The sequence below is a fragment of the Equus asinus genome, chromosome 3, assembly GCF_041296235.1.
Source record: "Equus asinus isolate D_3611 breed Donkey chromosome 3, EquAss-T2T_v2, whole genome shotgun sequence".
NCBI classification, from domain to species: domain Eukaryota; kingdom Metazoa; phylum Chordata; class Mammalia; order Perissodactyla; family Equidae; genus Equus; species Equus asinus.
The window spans coordinates 122,882,501-122,897,918 of record NC_091792.1 but is presented as its reverse complement, the minus strand read 5'-3'; the positions used below and the strand labels follow the sequence as shown (position 1 = coordinate 122,897,918).

The following is a 15,418-nucleotide window of genomic DNA, read 5'->3' as shown; positions in this document are numbered from 1 at the left end:
AAGAGAGATGAATGACAACTCTAGGTCTGGGTGAAGGTGAGGTTTCATTCTAACACCTGTTACTACTGATTTGACTCGCATGGCATGCAAGTGGTACCTCATATGCACTCAATGGGCATTTGCTGAATGAATGAGGGAACAATAGAAATATACCTGCACTGAGTCCTAAGACAAATTCAATCGCTATTAATATGGCTGTTAATCTTTAAGCTTAATATTGCTTGCCATTAATTTTCCTAATAGAGCAGCTAACCCTATTTTACAGTTGAGGAAAGCAAGGATCAAAGTATGTTTTACTTAGTGGGCATTCAGACATTGAACAAAGTGGTACAGAAACTCATGGTGAGTTATGGTGATATGCTAGCAATGAGAAGGCACTGTCGAACTGTGTACCATTGGAAATTTATAAAATGTAATTTTTTTTCAAGCGAGAGTGAGAGGCTAGAAGGAAATACCCTTGAATACTGTTGTCTTTGGATGTCAAGAGAAGTTACTCTACTTTTCTTCATATTTCCTACATTTGCTAAAGTGACAATGGATTACTTTGAAAAATTTTTTAAAATGCCATAAAGTACAATTTTAATTACATTGATTTGAGGTTGTGCTGGCATGGTGTATGAGCAGTTCTCATAGACCTAAAGGAGGGGAGCTCAGCCTGGCTTTGGTGAGTCTGTTCTAAGAGAAAATGTTAACTATTTCCTCAGGGTAGACCGTGGGTTGTACTGCATCCTCTGTTTTTTTTTAAAGATTTTATTTTTCCTTTTTCTTCCAAAGCCCCCAGTTCGTAGTTGTGTATTTTTAGTTGTGGGTCCTTCCAGTTGTGGCCTCAGCGTGGCTTGACGAGCAGTGCCATGTCCTCGCCCAGGATTTGAACCGGTAAAACCCTTGGTCACTGAAGTGGAGCACGCAAACTTAACCACTCCGCCATGGGGCCGGCCCCGCATACTCTGTTTTCTATCACTACAAGTAGAAAATATTTTCTAAATTGTGTAAAAATCCTTTGGCTTTCTATTTTAGAAGCAGCATGAAGAAACTGCCAGATCTCTTCTCTTGGTGATATTTTACAGACTTACTATTTAAAAATTATAAATTTAGTGGGCAAAAGAAAAAGGTGGTATGAGCAAAAACTGGGCTCTGATTGGAAATAAAATGTTTAATAAATTAAGCATTTGATATATTTTGTTAATAAATGCAAACTTTGGATTCAAAGGATAAGGAGCAAGGAAGTATAGGTCTGAAGAAAATCCAATTGCAAAAGGACAATCTTAATGACTTTATATTTGCATCTTGTTTTCTGCAGGTGTATTCATTTTTATTACATTATTAATAGACTTAGCTGCATATAAATAATATGAAAAGGCAATTTCAGCTGTTTGAAAGGTGATCACCACCTTTTGATTTTTGTTTTCCCCCTTGAAGGGGAACAATTTTATTCTCCCCCTTTACGGAAAGTTATATTTAAGAATAATGAAGGTGACATTTCAAAAGTTTCTAAATGATGCACATTATAATCATTCATCCTTTCTTAAAATACAACACAAGCCAACAGCTACAATGCTTTTTATTTTAACAAAAAGGATATAAGGAGGGTGAGAAAAATAGGGGATGGTAAGATAGGATGTAAAGTGTGGTGTGTCTCTGGACACCATCCCTCTCTTCCTGCCCCACACCCAAAAGTTATTAAATAATTTAAAGGACACCATTTACAGTACCAGAACACCATCAAAATAATTGTTTTTATCAGGGTCAAAAAATACAGTGATTATGAATGTGCCGTGACCAGTTACGGAATTTTACAGGTAACATAACTATAGTCAGCAGTCCAACGGCGTGCACAGTGCCTTCAATTAATGCACTTGAGCATAATTACATTTCTGGCAGGGTCCACACCCCCAAGAAAAGGCAAAGCTAAGCATTTCATTTCTACATTCTAAACTCTGGAATCACAGAGCCCAGTTTAAAAGAAAAGTCACAGTGGATAAGAGATGCATATAAAAAATACAAGGTGTTCCTTTCAAATCAGAGGAATTGTGGGACTACATTCATTTCTTTTACAAAATGCTATTTAAAAAAGGACAGAGAATCCAGTTCATGTTATGCTGCAGACCTAGACAGTGAATGAGTATATTGCATGTTTTGGTAGTCGGTCTTCAGGCTTCCTTTCATTTTCCCCCATAGCCCCAGGTTCCTTTAGGGTGAAACATGTGAGTCCTGAATAAACATATAAAAATGCATTTGCATCTCTCTTCTTGAATTCTGCAGACTTCAGAGCCCGCAAGTCATATATTCTACCATCCATGACCACAATTTTTTTCTTTAGCTTTGTACACCTATTCTTGTATAACAGTGCATTGCACAAATGTACAAGAAAATACTGGTTTTAATCTATACAGTTTCTATAATAATTATGGAGTAAAATAAGTTAACTTTTCTAATGAGAATAGCTGACGGGCAGCATACATCTTTATTTTACATTTTAAAGTCTCTGCAGGCATCTACTTTGGTTAGTTATCAACATTGTAACATAAGCACTGATCAGAGAACTGAGCAGCATTCCAATAACGTTAACAGATATATTATTTCTTTTCGAAATACTGGGAAAGCCCAGTTTTAAAATATTATTAAAATGTTCTAACATTTACACACTATGAAGAGTTAGATCTAATAAAATAAAATTTCTTCAAAAATAATCTTGCAGTGCTCTTTTAGGCATGCTCTGAGACGTTATCACCAAACATCCATACCTTGAAAATATGACTATCACATATTCACACATCCCAGCTCACACACACATAATTCCTTATACAGCCCCAAAAACAAAACACCCACACCCTTATCCCACATGTTGAAAAATCAGTGGTTTTTGCAAAGAAGTCTATGTATATCTATCCGACTGGATGTTCTTCATGTAGATGATTAAGCATTAATTGTAGAGTATGCTTATGGCCGCTAGAAAGCCAAGCAGCTCCGCAGGTCTTCAGCTAAAACGAACCAGCCTCGATTTCAGCCTCATGTCACCTGCTTTCCCACGTCTCAGTATTAGAGGCCATTATTGCAAATGTTCTTAAAATTCCTTTCTTTCTCCAGAAAGTAATGTATTTGTATGCATCACTTTTAGCCCTTTTCACGTCGGTTGAATAATCAAAAAATTCTTTCTTCATACAGTTATTGTGGGAGGTATTGGCAGCTGTTAAACAATTAGATTTTTTTCCTTCAGATCTTTGATTTTGACATTCTTTCTTTATCTTGAGAAAGTCTGACATTAGTTACACTGTGGTTGTGGATGCTGCCAGAAAAAGTTATCAGTGAATTGCAAGGGTTCATAAAAGGTGCTTGTTAATATTCTTAAATCATCTTCAGTTTAGTTTCTTTCCTGAAAGGCTGAAGTTTCTCAGAATCCAGTGCTCACCAAACTTCCAATTGGTTTGGCCTGTGCTAGAAGTTGGTATGACTGCACCATGCGTAAAGACTCTCTTATTTCTAGATTAAGTTCCATCAGTTTGTAGTTGGCTTCTGACATGTCCAGGTCAGAGCCTATAACTGCAAAGCTTCCTGTCTGGCCCAGCGTCTGGTGATGGAAATATATGTGTAACAGCGTCTGCACGGGGTCATCTTCACAACTGCCAAAGATATCATTGGGCCAGAGAGACCTGAAAATACACAATATTTTTAAGTCCTGAGACTCAATCAAGCATTTCCTATGATTAACTCCGTTTTAAGTTAATACCTATAACAACAACAACAAAATTTCCTTGTGAATCACTGAGGATTTGTTTTAATATTTGAGCAAATATCTTACTGAAAGTATCACTGAGAGTGAACAAAATCTAAAATTGGTGTCACTTCAGTGGTAACTGTAGAAAATAATGTCAGGCCTTCCTTTCACAAAGCCATGATTTGGAAACATAAAATATGACCCAAACCCAGTACTTGTACACCCCCAGCCCGCGTCTAAAGGCATCACCTTTAAATCCCTTCATGTTTTACCTGAAAGCTTTCACTTGTGCTACAGCCAACAGAAATTCCTTATTTTTCAAAGTTTCAATCAAAGAATGAATGGCAGTTTCTATCGTCGTTTGTGCGGCTTTGGCAATGTCCATTTCTTCGTTTTCTGAAGCAGATTCAGCTTCCTTGAGGATACTTTCCAGCTGGGCAAGTTCCTCAGACATATTGATGACCTAAAACAAATAAATACACCCTAAAAGGACCTATTTGTATATTCAATAATAAAAAAAGCATTTAATCGGCTGTAACGACACATCAGATGGTAGTAGTATTTTATTTTCAAATGTTAAACTTAGTAGTTAAGGGCAGTTAATATTTCAAGTTCTCTATTCAGTAGGGATAAATAATTTCAGCCACCAAGTAGTGGTCTTTAAATACCCTTGATAAAACAACAGATTTTAGTAAGTGTAATAAAACAGGTTGTAACCAATGTTTATATTGGTTTTAACATATGGTCTAGACTACGTCTTGCATAGTAAAAATACATTCACTGTTATGGGGGGATCATGAAATTTTTTTTTGACAGTAAAGTCTTTATATTTTAAAAGGTTATTTACCAACAGTATTTTATAAAAAACCAGTATGTGTATATATATATTTTAATTTATTTAACTATTAAAAAAAAATTAAATCATTTCCCCAGTGATAGTTTCAGTACCAGCAATTGACAAGGGGGAAAAAAGATTGAAGTCACTACCTCTGAACCTGTTCATGACATGATTTCCAACACTTAAAGTGTTTTTTGACACATTTATTTTTGTGTTCATTACAAGAACTAGAGAAACATGTGGACAAGGTGTTGGGGGGTTCATGATGGGATTTTGTGTCTCCATTGAATTGATGTGCTTTACTTGACTTTCGATTACAGACGATCTGTCGCTGCTACTGCAACCTTGAAAGTCTTGAACCTTTATGGCATCCACCTATATCCTATCTTATTTACCAATAGGTCCTGAAGTAGTACATCATTTCAAGAAACAATTCTGAAAAAAAAACGATTCGCTATAGTGACTTTTGACATAAGCTCTCCTATAAGGCATATATGTATTGTATATATTTTAATTTCCTAGAATCAGTTACTGATGCCTCGTATAACTGAATATTTACCTCTGCTTCATTTTTTATTGTATTTACTTGGTTGATGAGTTTACAGTAGGCTTGGAACAGAAGCAGCAGTTGAAAATGCAGTTTGTATAGCCTTCGGCAGAGCTCCAGTTCCTAGAGATAAATGACAATGCATCAAATTTAGGTGCTATTTTCCAGGATATTTGAGTAGATGTTGTATTTCCAATAAAAATTTATAAATAAATAAATGTTAAAATTGCCTTGGCATTTATTTTGCTATAGTAAGCAAGTTAATATGACTTGAAGCTAATGAAAGACAGATGAAAGATGCTTTGAAGACTGGGATTAAGGTAATTTATTGTTGGTTACATAATTCATTTTTAGTGTGAAGCACATTTTCACATTAGACAAACAGAATTTTTCAGCAGGCAATATATAGGATGCTTTGAAAATGATTCACTACAACTGAAAACTTCAAATTCATAATGAAAAGACTTTACAAATGCACATGCTTTCGCCCATCAAGATGATTATTTTATTGCGTTTATCAACAAGTGCCTGATAAAGCAAAGTGAAACTGGTAACCTCTTGCCTAAAAATGAATTCATTTTTCTAAAAAAACACTTCATAATCTCACTGAAGTGAGATAAATTAAGATATGCACTTTGATTTTTAAAATTAAGATTTAAAAGGCGATGTTAGTTAAAGATGTACAAAAAGGCGACTGCTAGTCGTACGTATTAATGATAAAATCTCATTATTTTTATAGGACCAGCATTTCATGGATTAGGGCTATGCAAAACTGAGGCAAACACCACCCTTAAAGTAATCACAATGGTAAGTGAAAACCAGTTTGTCTGACATGGATAAGTAGTCTATAAATTAAGACAGGTCACTTACTGCTAGAATTTCCATTTGCTAAGCAAGAAGGTGATCGGGTCACAAAAAATACAAAGGAAGAAAAAGACCAAGAATTAGTGTAAGAAATCATTGTAACTAGGGTCACAGATGTCCCAGGGAAACTGAAGAACATTTAATTACACCCCAAAGAGAAATTCATGATGCTATTTCCAGAATAAAACTGTTTAGACATTTACTGTAACAATCCAGGGTGTTTTAAATTCTTTGCCAAATAATAACTAAATTACATTTAGGCTATATTTCAGTGTAAAAGTCACAAAGAATAAAATCGAACTAAGGTGATTCTTGGGAAACTTAACTATTATAAGTGATCTTCTATCTAGGTTTTTATAGCCTTTAAAAACAGAAAGTCAAGTGTAATAAAATTTCTATTAGTAAAACAGAAAAATTCTGATTAGAAAATAAGTGAATTACTGTTCTCAGAAAAGAATTGGGTTATAATCTTATAAATACTTACCCATGAGATTCTCTCTGGTGTGGCTCATTCTAGGCCTCCTACCCCTTACTGCCTAATTAGGTCCTATGTTGTCATAATCGGTGCTGAGTCAGAAGGTAAAATATCAAAAGTAGATGTGTGTTTTAAGTTGCATTTCAAATGTAATTTAGGAAACTTCAGAAATTCAACCCAACTAGGTTTGAATCAAATGAGATAATGTATGTAAAATAGATAGGGAAACATCTAGTTTATGAACTATTTTAAAGCTATCACATTAAAATATCTACAGCAACTTGGACCTAGTCTCATAAATGGAGAAGAATGACTTCTAATTAAAACAGCAATGGCCGTAATGTAAATATTGCTTCTAAAAGTCCCTTTGCAAGCCTGCTTTTCTAAATAGTTTCCTCTGAAGGACTGTTTATATAACATTTATTCCTATCAATTTAGAAGGGATTTGCTAAGCAAACGTGAACTTAGCTCCCTCCAGCTTACCATAAATTACACGGAGGGTCAGTCAGTGAACACCAGGTGAGCACAATCCAACCGCAAACATATTAGCATATCTAAATTTCTGAGGTTTTACTTTCTATGGTTTTATATGGAAACCACTATTTGAGTTCTAAATACTTTCTCAGGAGAACTCATTCTACATGCATAGATCCACAGCCTCTACTTTGGGATGTAATGGAAAAGAAATCACTGATAAAGTTTATGATCACCACGATGGTAGGAAGTAACATAAACCTAATTAAGTCTATAGCTCGGAATTACTAGAAATTACACTAAATATGCTAACATTGTACATTTTCAATTATTGCTTTTTAAAGTATATGAAAATTTGCATACATATTCTCTTCACTTATTTTTTAGCAAATATTTAATGACTGCTTATTATGCAAAGGAGTATACTGCTACACGGGGACAGATAGTAGATAATGTTGTGTAAAAAGGGCCCCCCACTCTCAAGGAGCTGAAGATGAAAGGAGAGGTAAGATATGAATGGAAGTCTTAAATGTGCAGAGTCTCTAGTTTTCACTTAGTGAGGGAACCTTAAACTATATGAACAGACGCAGACTCTTGGAGATGGAACTCATTTTCTTCAAGGTAGAAGGGATATAAGGAATCACTTAGTCTAACATCTAATTTATACAGGACAAAAGGAGTTTCTTACGCGCTTAAGCCATGTGGTGAAATAGTGGCAAAGACAGATTTAGAGCCAAAGGATCTAATTCTAGTCTAGGGTTAATTCCTTATCTTTCCTCATTTCTTTCTTTACAGAGGTGATTTGACAATTTCTTTGTAAAATAGTGCACGATTTGGAGTCAGCCTGCCTAGGTTTAAATCTCAATTCTAACTAACTGATTTTAGATAAATTAGCTTCTCAGAGCCTCATTTCCTCATCTGCAAAATGGGGACGATTATAACATCTACTAGACAGAGTTGGAAGGACAGAGATAATGGGCGTGAAATGCTCAGTATAGTGCCTGGCAAACAGCTGACATTTATTGAGAGTATCCTATTTTCTCAACATTTCAGTTTTTTAAAAACTTCAAATTTTTATTATAATAGTACAACAGCTTTTACAGTGACCAGAAATCTGTAACAATCTGACACTGAAAAAGATTAGAATTCTGATGTCAAACACAGAGGTTGTTGAGAGATGAATGAATGCATCCTCCCCGGATGAAGTTGCACTCCTATTGGACGAATTTGTAGGTCTTAATTTATCCTCCCTTAATATAATGTATGTATTATATATGTGTACTTTTCTCTAATAAAATATATTACTATTATTTTCACTGAGTTTTATACTAGCAAAAAACATAATTTACCTAATCAGAATTTCCCCTTTAGAAAACTAATATGAATGTATATAATATCAACCTCAGGTTTGCTTTCTGGACCAATTTATCTGCAGAATACTAATGCAGAACAACATTTTTTTTAAAGAGGCAGATACAACTAAAAGCCGACCCGGATTGTCCAGATATCCATCAAGTTTACCTACTGGATGTTATTAAGCTTCAGTCACAGCTGATTGTTCATTTTTATTAAAGTGAATTTTTCATCACTAAGCCAATATTTCATTGAACCTAACTTTTACAAAGATTGTTCTGATATAAAAAATGAAAAGTGTTATAAATATTCTTTATTTCTAGGAATATCAAATAAGAACATTTGAGCATATGCATTATTTTACCTGATGTAGAAATATAGCAAAACTAAGAATAAGAAACTTACTTGTGCATCTGTGTTTATCCTGTACATGTCTTCTTTGGCACCAAATGTCCTCTTACAATTGTCTAACCACTAGAGAAATAAGTAACAGTAAATTTTAATAGACATTGCACAATACACAATGAAATTGGTAATACAACAGCCAGCGCATATAAAACAACAAACTTAAAAGTGAACTTGAGGGGCTGGCCCAGTGGCATAGTGGTTAAGTTCATATGTTCTGCTTCAGCAGCCCAGGATTCACGGGTTCAGATCCTGGGCACAGACCCACACACTGCTCATCAAGCAATGCTGAGGCAGTGTGCCACATACAAAAAAGAGGAAGATTGGCACAGATGTTAGCTCAGGGCCAATCTTCCTCACACACAAAAAAGTGAACTTGAATTTCTAGGATTGGTTGTAGACATAAAATATCCCCACTTGAGCCTAATCATTTATATACAACAAACCAAAGCACATGATGCATCAGCGTAACTAGATGTGCACTTGTGACAGTCTACCAACAAACACAAACGATCTTCTGCTCCAGGGACTAGCGGTGCCCACTTCAGGAAAGAATATTCTTCATTTTGCAGATTTTATTGGAAACCTCCACAATCTATACCTGACCTCTGTCTAACGAGAGATGGGAAATGACAGATGTGCTTCCCTCTGGCCAATTTAATAAAGGCAACTTAGAACTCACCAGGTCCCTTTGCTTATCAGAAGTGTAATTCTCAGAAGACTGGTGTCAGTTTTAATTAGTGAAACAGAAACCAAAATCCATTTTAAATCTTATTTTTTTTGCTTTTTCTTCCTTTTTGGACAGTAATGAATGACAAACCTGTTACCTCCAAAGAATATTGAATACAGAAGCCAAATGTGGTTTTCCCTTAGCCAGGGGCTATTCCTAAAGATAGATATTTATTTAAGGTACCTTTTCTTCAGTCAAATAAAAATAAAATAATAGCATTGTGGTTTAGCAGGAAAAAACACTGGATTCACAGAATGTCCAAGCAGAAGTGAAAGCTAAGAGCTTTCAAGTTAAGCAGCTGGGTTTTGATAGTTTGATATTATTATTATCAGTTCTTATGACTTCCTATTTCTTTCTGTGTGATATATATACTAGTTTTATTATGTTAAATCTAAGAAACCATTAGGACTTTTTAAATTAGGACTTTGAGAAAAACTACTAGCTACATCAATTTATTCTTTGAAAATACTTCAGCACTGGGCATTTAAAATTCCCAATTGTAGCATAACATTCTACATGCAAAGAATTAAAATTAGACATCTTGGTTATTTCAAAACAATCTCTTTGACCTTAGGTCCCTTTTATCCCAGTCTCTGAGACTGTACAGGCCCTTAGGCTCTTTGCTTGACAGCATCTCTGAAGAAAAACATGTTAGGCCTTTCTAGTGAGATACAGCTGCTGGCAGCTATTGTCAAAAGCTCTCCAGCAGATTTCTTTATATCAGCAAAATACAGTTGACATCTATCACGGAACTGCTACATTAGTCTTTAGTCACACAAAATGTTAAAATGCCTATACACTTAATCATCATCACTAATCCAGTCCAATTTGTCTAAGTATACTAATACATTTGGAAAAAAAATAATTTCAATCGATTAGTGGCTGCTTATTAAATATTTTTTTTATACTGTATGCCTAGTGATACAGCATATTAGGGGCACTATTTAACATAATTATTTCTGATTTTTATTCTGTTAAAAGACAAGCCCCAACCCTATAGTCTCATGGCCGCATACTGGCCTGAAAAGTACAGATCCACACCTTTCCAGCCAGTGTATGTAAGACACAGTAGATCATTGGTGTACAGAATACCCTCCAGTTCACACCTAGTCAGTCTTCCTGTCATGATGTCTTCTTTACTCCGAGCTCCAATGAAGGTTAAAATTTAACTGGAGAGGTTTGGCTTCTGGGCGTGATGGAGGAGCTTGCGTAAGGCCAATCCTCCAAGGACAAGTAGAGAAGCTGAAAACCATTGTCCAGGACTTAGAGAGGAAGAGGAAAGTACTGAAGCAAGCCCTACATGGACACCAGTGTTTACTCCGGAGGATTTGCTTATTCATGTCCATAGGCATAAGAGGCTGAACAGAAACTGGCGGCCTACAGTTTCACTGGGCCGGAAAAACGGTTATCAAAGGTAGTGAGGTACTGAGGGCCAAGATCCTGGAGAAAAGGGCACTGTGTGCATTTCTCCTTGGGGCACTTGCTCTTCCTGTTGATTATGTGCAGGAGGACAGGCTAAGAAGCCAAGTAGCAGCGTCTGGGAGGCTAAAGAGGTAAGTGAAGATTTCTGGTCTTTTGGTGCTGGGGAGACAAATTGTTCAATTCCTGCCAAGATGGCGGGGTCCTGATAAATACCTCAGGCTTTCACTCGTGATCCTTAGAAGACACAAGGAATAATGAAAGAATGTATAACTTAAAAAACTATTACAGGGGAAAAGGTGAATAATAAAAAATACTTGGTTGATAGAAAAGAAGACAAGAAAGAAAAAAGTAACAGAGAACAGAAGGGACAAGCAATAGTGAGATGGTAGCTCAGGAAGGAATCAAAGTTCATTTTTACCCCCATATAAATATTTAGTTGATTCAGCACAATTTACTGAAAAGAATATTCTTTTCTCACTGCACTGCAATAGCACCTTTGCTGTAAATTATGTGATTATATATGTGTGGGTCTCATGTTTCATTGGTCTATTTGTCTGTTCTTATATGAGTACTACACTTTTGAGGTTTTTAATAGGTCTTACTGGCTGGAAGTCTAGCTCTGTTGTGTAGACCTTGTTGTTGTTCTTTGTGGACAAGGTTTGGAAAATTTTTTCTGTAAAGGGCAGATAGTAAATATTTTAGTTGTTGCAAACCATATATTCTCTGTTGCAAGTATTTAATTCTGTGTTGCAGTGTAAAAATAGCCATAGACAACATGTAAACAAATGGGACGGCTATGTTCCAAAAAACTATTCACAGAAACAGGCCAGATGTGACCTGAGGGCTCTAGTTTGCTGACTGTGTTCAAGAAGATTGTGAGCGCTGTTATTAACCACTTGTATTTCCATATAAATCATAGACTCAGTCTGTCAATTCCCATTAATATACTGTCTGAGATTTTGAATGAGATTGCCTTAAATCTACAGATCATTTTGGGGAAAAATGACATCTTTACACTAGTGTGTTTTCTGCTTCATGAACATGGTATAGCCCTCCATGTATTTAGGTGGCCTTTAATTTCTCTCGGTGATATTTGAAGTTTTCTGTGTGGAGGTTTAGCACATCTCTGACTAGGTTTATCTGTAGGTGTTTGATGTTTTCCTATTGTAAATGTATCTATTGCTGTATAACCAACCACCCTAAAACTTAATGGCTTAAAACAACAAGATAAATCTCTGTGTTGGCTGGGAGTTTCTTCTGGTCTTGCCGAGGGTCACTCATGAGGCTACAGTCATCTGATGGCCTGACTGGGGCTGAACTTACTCATATGCCTGCCAGGCTGGCTGTCAGCTGGGACACCGCCATTCTCCTCCACGTGGCCTCTTATCCTCCAGTAGGCTAGAGGTCAAATAGTTTTCCAGAGTTTATCCCAATTTACACCCTGACCAACATGGTGGCTAATGCAGAAGCTGCAAAAGGCCTCTCAGGTTCTACTCTCAGAAGCTGTACAGCATCACTTCTGACTTTGGTCCAAACAAGTGACAAGACCACCCCAGACTTAAGAGGTGGGAGAATAGGCTCCAATCTCCTGATGGGAGGGACAGCAAAGTCATGTTGCAAAGAGGTGTGGACAGAGAGGCATGATTCATCAGGACTGTTATGTAACACTCTACCACAGCTTCTAGGATAGCAAAGGTTTCTGAAGACATGAAAGGCACTAACCATATGGGAAAGACTGATAACTTGGACTTAATTAAAACTAAAAACTTCTGTTTATAGAAAGAGGCTATTAAGATAGTAAAAATGCTAGCCACAGAGAGGGGAAGAAAAATTTGTAATACATATATCCAATAAAAGGCTTGTGTTTAGAATAAGGAACACCTACAAATCAATAAGAAAACCACAAATGACTCATTTACAAAAATGGGCAAGGTATCTGAAGGCAAAATAGACAAAATGTCTAAATGAAGATATCTATATGAAAAGGTGCTCAAAGAGTCATCAGGGAGGTGCAAAATAATATCATGAAATACTACCACATACCCACCAGAATGGCTAAAATTTTAAAAATTGGCAATACCAAGCGGTGGCAAAGATTAAGCAATGGTAACTCTTGTACACACTTCTGATGGGATTGTAAATTGATACAACGTCTTCTAGAAAACTGCTTGGCAGAATCTACTAAAGCTGTACATGTGTCTAGAGTGTGATCCAGCAATTCCACTCCTAGATAGATACTCAACAGGTATCTGAGCATATATATGTAAAAGACATGTAGAAGAATGGACATAGCAATATTATTTGTTAGATGGCCAGATGTTGGACGATCCTTTCTTCATGTTGAAAACTCTTTCCTCTTCTCCAATCTGTCATTATTCTTTCAATCCAAATATAAGATCACTATCCCCTTACAAGGGGAGAAAGCCTTAATGTAAGTATTTTCTCATACCGTATTCTTTCTCTGAAATAATCCCTCCATCTAAAATTACCATCTGTCAGGCCTAAGGTCATGTCTCTGTTCCGTGAAGTTTTCCTATCAGTCCAAAGTGACCGGTCTCTGGAAATCGTAGCATTTGGTCTGCATCAGTTCTCTGTTAGACCCGAACGATCTTGAGATGTGTCTTTCATTGCCAGTACTTTTATTTATAGCTACAATTTAAGTGATTCTTTCCTTTGGTTACTAGTTATTCACACACAGTATTTGTGCTTTATATTCCTACCTAGAATATTTAGGGAATAAGAACCAGGTTTTATGCTTCATTTTTCAGAGGCCTTTACATGTGATAGATATTTAATGCTTATTAATGAAAGACCCATCTCCTATTCTAGAAAAAGAAAGCCTACTGAATGCATTTTGTGTGAAAAGGAGAAGGATTTTTTTCTTCAAGTTCTTCTACTCCTGCCAATTGAAAACATACTGGATGTTCCCTCAGGGAACAGAACTCCTGTGTTTTGCAGTGCCAGATTGGAGTTGAAGAAACATTTCTTCGCAGGTAATACCTATAATCTACTACCCTTTACCCACATACATACACACCACAGGGAAAAGATCCAACTTCATCACAGGTGCAGATTTTCTGGACACAATATCATAACGCATTCTCAGAGAAACGCTGCTTTCATTTCCCCACTTGCAATGTTGACAGCAGCTACATAGTCTCCACACAGAAGCTTTTTATAAAGCTATAGCTTTCCATTGTGCTCTTAGCTCTTACAGGGCCAATTTCTAAAAGCCAAAAACAGGAATTCACTGGACAGAGAGCTCAAAGGCCCTACCATTCTCAGTAAAACCCAGAGGCCAGTGTTAAGAGGCTCTCTTCTCTATCTCAGCTATCCAGCTGCCATCTTAACACTTCTAGTGTCAAAAGAAAACTACTTTTTTCACATGGTAAAAAGAGACTGACCTGTTCAGCTGCTTCTCTTTTGGCATTGTATGTATCCAGGTGTTCTTGCAACTCCAAAACACTGAACTTGAGTGTTTCTAGCAAACCACAGGACATCAGCTGTAAAATCAGAAACACAGTGATCCAGGTTATCATTTCTGATCGCAATCATGAGACTGACAACTTTTGGATCATGGAATTTCTGCTGGTTGGTTTTCAACCCAACTTGGTGCTGGTGTCTCTAACTATACTCTGTCCCTCACTAAGGGCTGACCTTTCACTGAAACAGAGTGGGAGTGCAGTGGGATTTCAGGGATGTCAGCAAGGGCAAGCACATCTTGAAATGCTTTCAAAAACTGGCTCAGTGAAGAAATGGTAGGTCAGACTAGAATATGCCATAAAGGTAACATCCTTGAAGCTTTTTAAACCTTAATTCTTTAACTATCTTAATAATCTACAGGTGTGCTTAGAAACAAGCCAAGTGGGGAGACCAAGGAGCTCTGGGTTGTTCCCAGGGGAAGGTCTAGTCCTCTTCTATCCACTTTCATTGAGGAATTGAGAAGAGTTCACATCTCTAGAACATGACGTTTTACCCTCTCCATCTAGGACTCTGTGGAGAGTGAGGGCAGGTGGGGGAGGGTGAGAATCAGAAATAGTCACAAGTCACTACATATAATATACTGGAATTGCATTTTGCTAGATATTTATAGTCAAGTGGAAAATATGAACCATTACACTTTAAAATTCTGAATTATATTTTAAAAAGACCATTTACATTGGTGATGTTTAGATTTGACATCAAAAGCAAAGGCAACAAAAATAAAAATAAACAAGTGAGACTACATCAAACTAAAAAGCTTCTGCACAGCAAAGGAAACCATCAGCAAAATGAAAAGGCAAACTACTGAATGAGAGAAAATATTTGCAAATCATATATTAGATAAGGGGTTAATATCCAAAATATATAAAGAACACATACAACTCAATAGCAAAAGAACCAATCTGACTGAAAAATGGCAGAGGATCTGAATAGACATTTTTCCAAAGAAGACATACAGATGGCCAACAGGTACATGAAAAGGTGCTCAATATCCCTAATTATCAGGAAAATGCAAATTAAAACCACAATGAGATATCACCTCCCACCTGTTAGAATAGCTATTATCAAAAAGACAAGAAATAATAAGTGTTGGCGAGGATGTGGAGAAAAGA

General features: G+C 36.4%; 1 protein-coding gene across 13 annotated transcripts in view; it reads right to left on the bottom strand.

Annotated features, from left to right (window-relative positions):
- Window positions 1-1,258: 1,258 nt before the first annotated feature.
- FRYL (FRY like transcription coactivator) overlaps window positions 1,259-15,418 on the bottom strand; it is a 249,723-nt gene continuing 235,563 nt past the window's right edge. For 8 of the 13 annotated variants that reach the window (XM_070505928.1, XM_070505921.1, XM_070505925.1 and 5 more), the window contains 6 exons: window positions 14,228-14,326; window positions 8,672-8,740; window positions 5,971-5,988; window positions 5,113-5,223; window positions 3,988-4,178; window positions 1,259-3,650 (listed from right to left, as the gene is read on the bottom strand). In XM_070505928.1, coding sequence (XP_070362029.1) covers window positions 3,392-3,650; window positions 3,988-4,178; window positions 5,113-5,223; window positions 5,971-5,988; window positions 8,672-8,740; window positions 14,228-14,326 — 747 coding nt within the window. In that variant the 3' untranslated portion in view covers window positions 1,259-3,391. The remainder of the gene's footprint in view (window positions 3,651-3,987; window positions 4,179-5,112; window positions 5,224-5,970; window positions 5,989-8,671; window positions 8,741-14,227; window positions 14,327-15,418) is intronic. The other 5 variants (XM_070505931.1, XM_070505932.1, XM_070505926.1 and 2 more) reach the window with 2 other exon arrangements.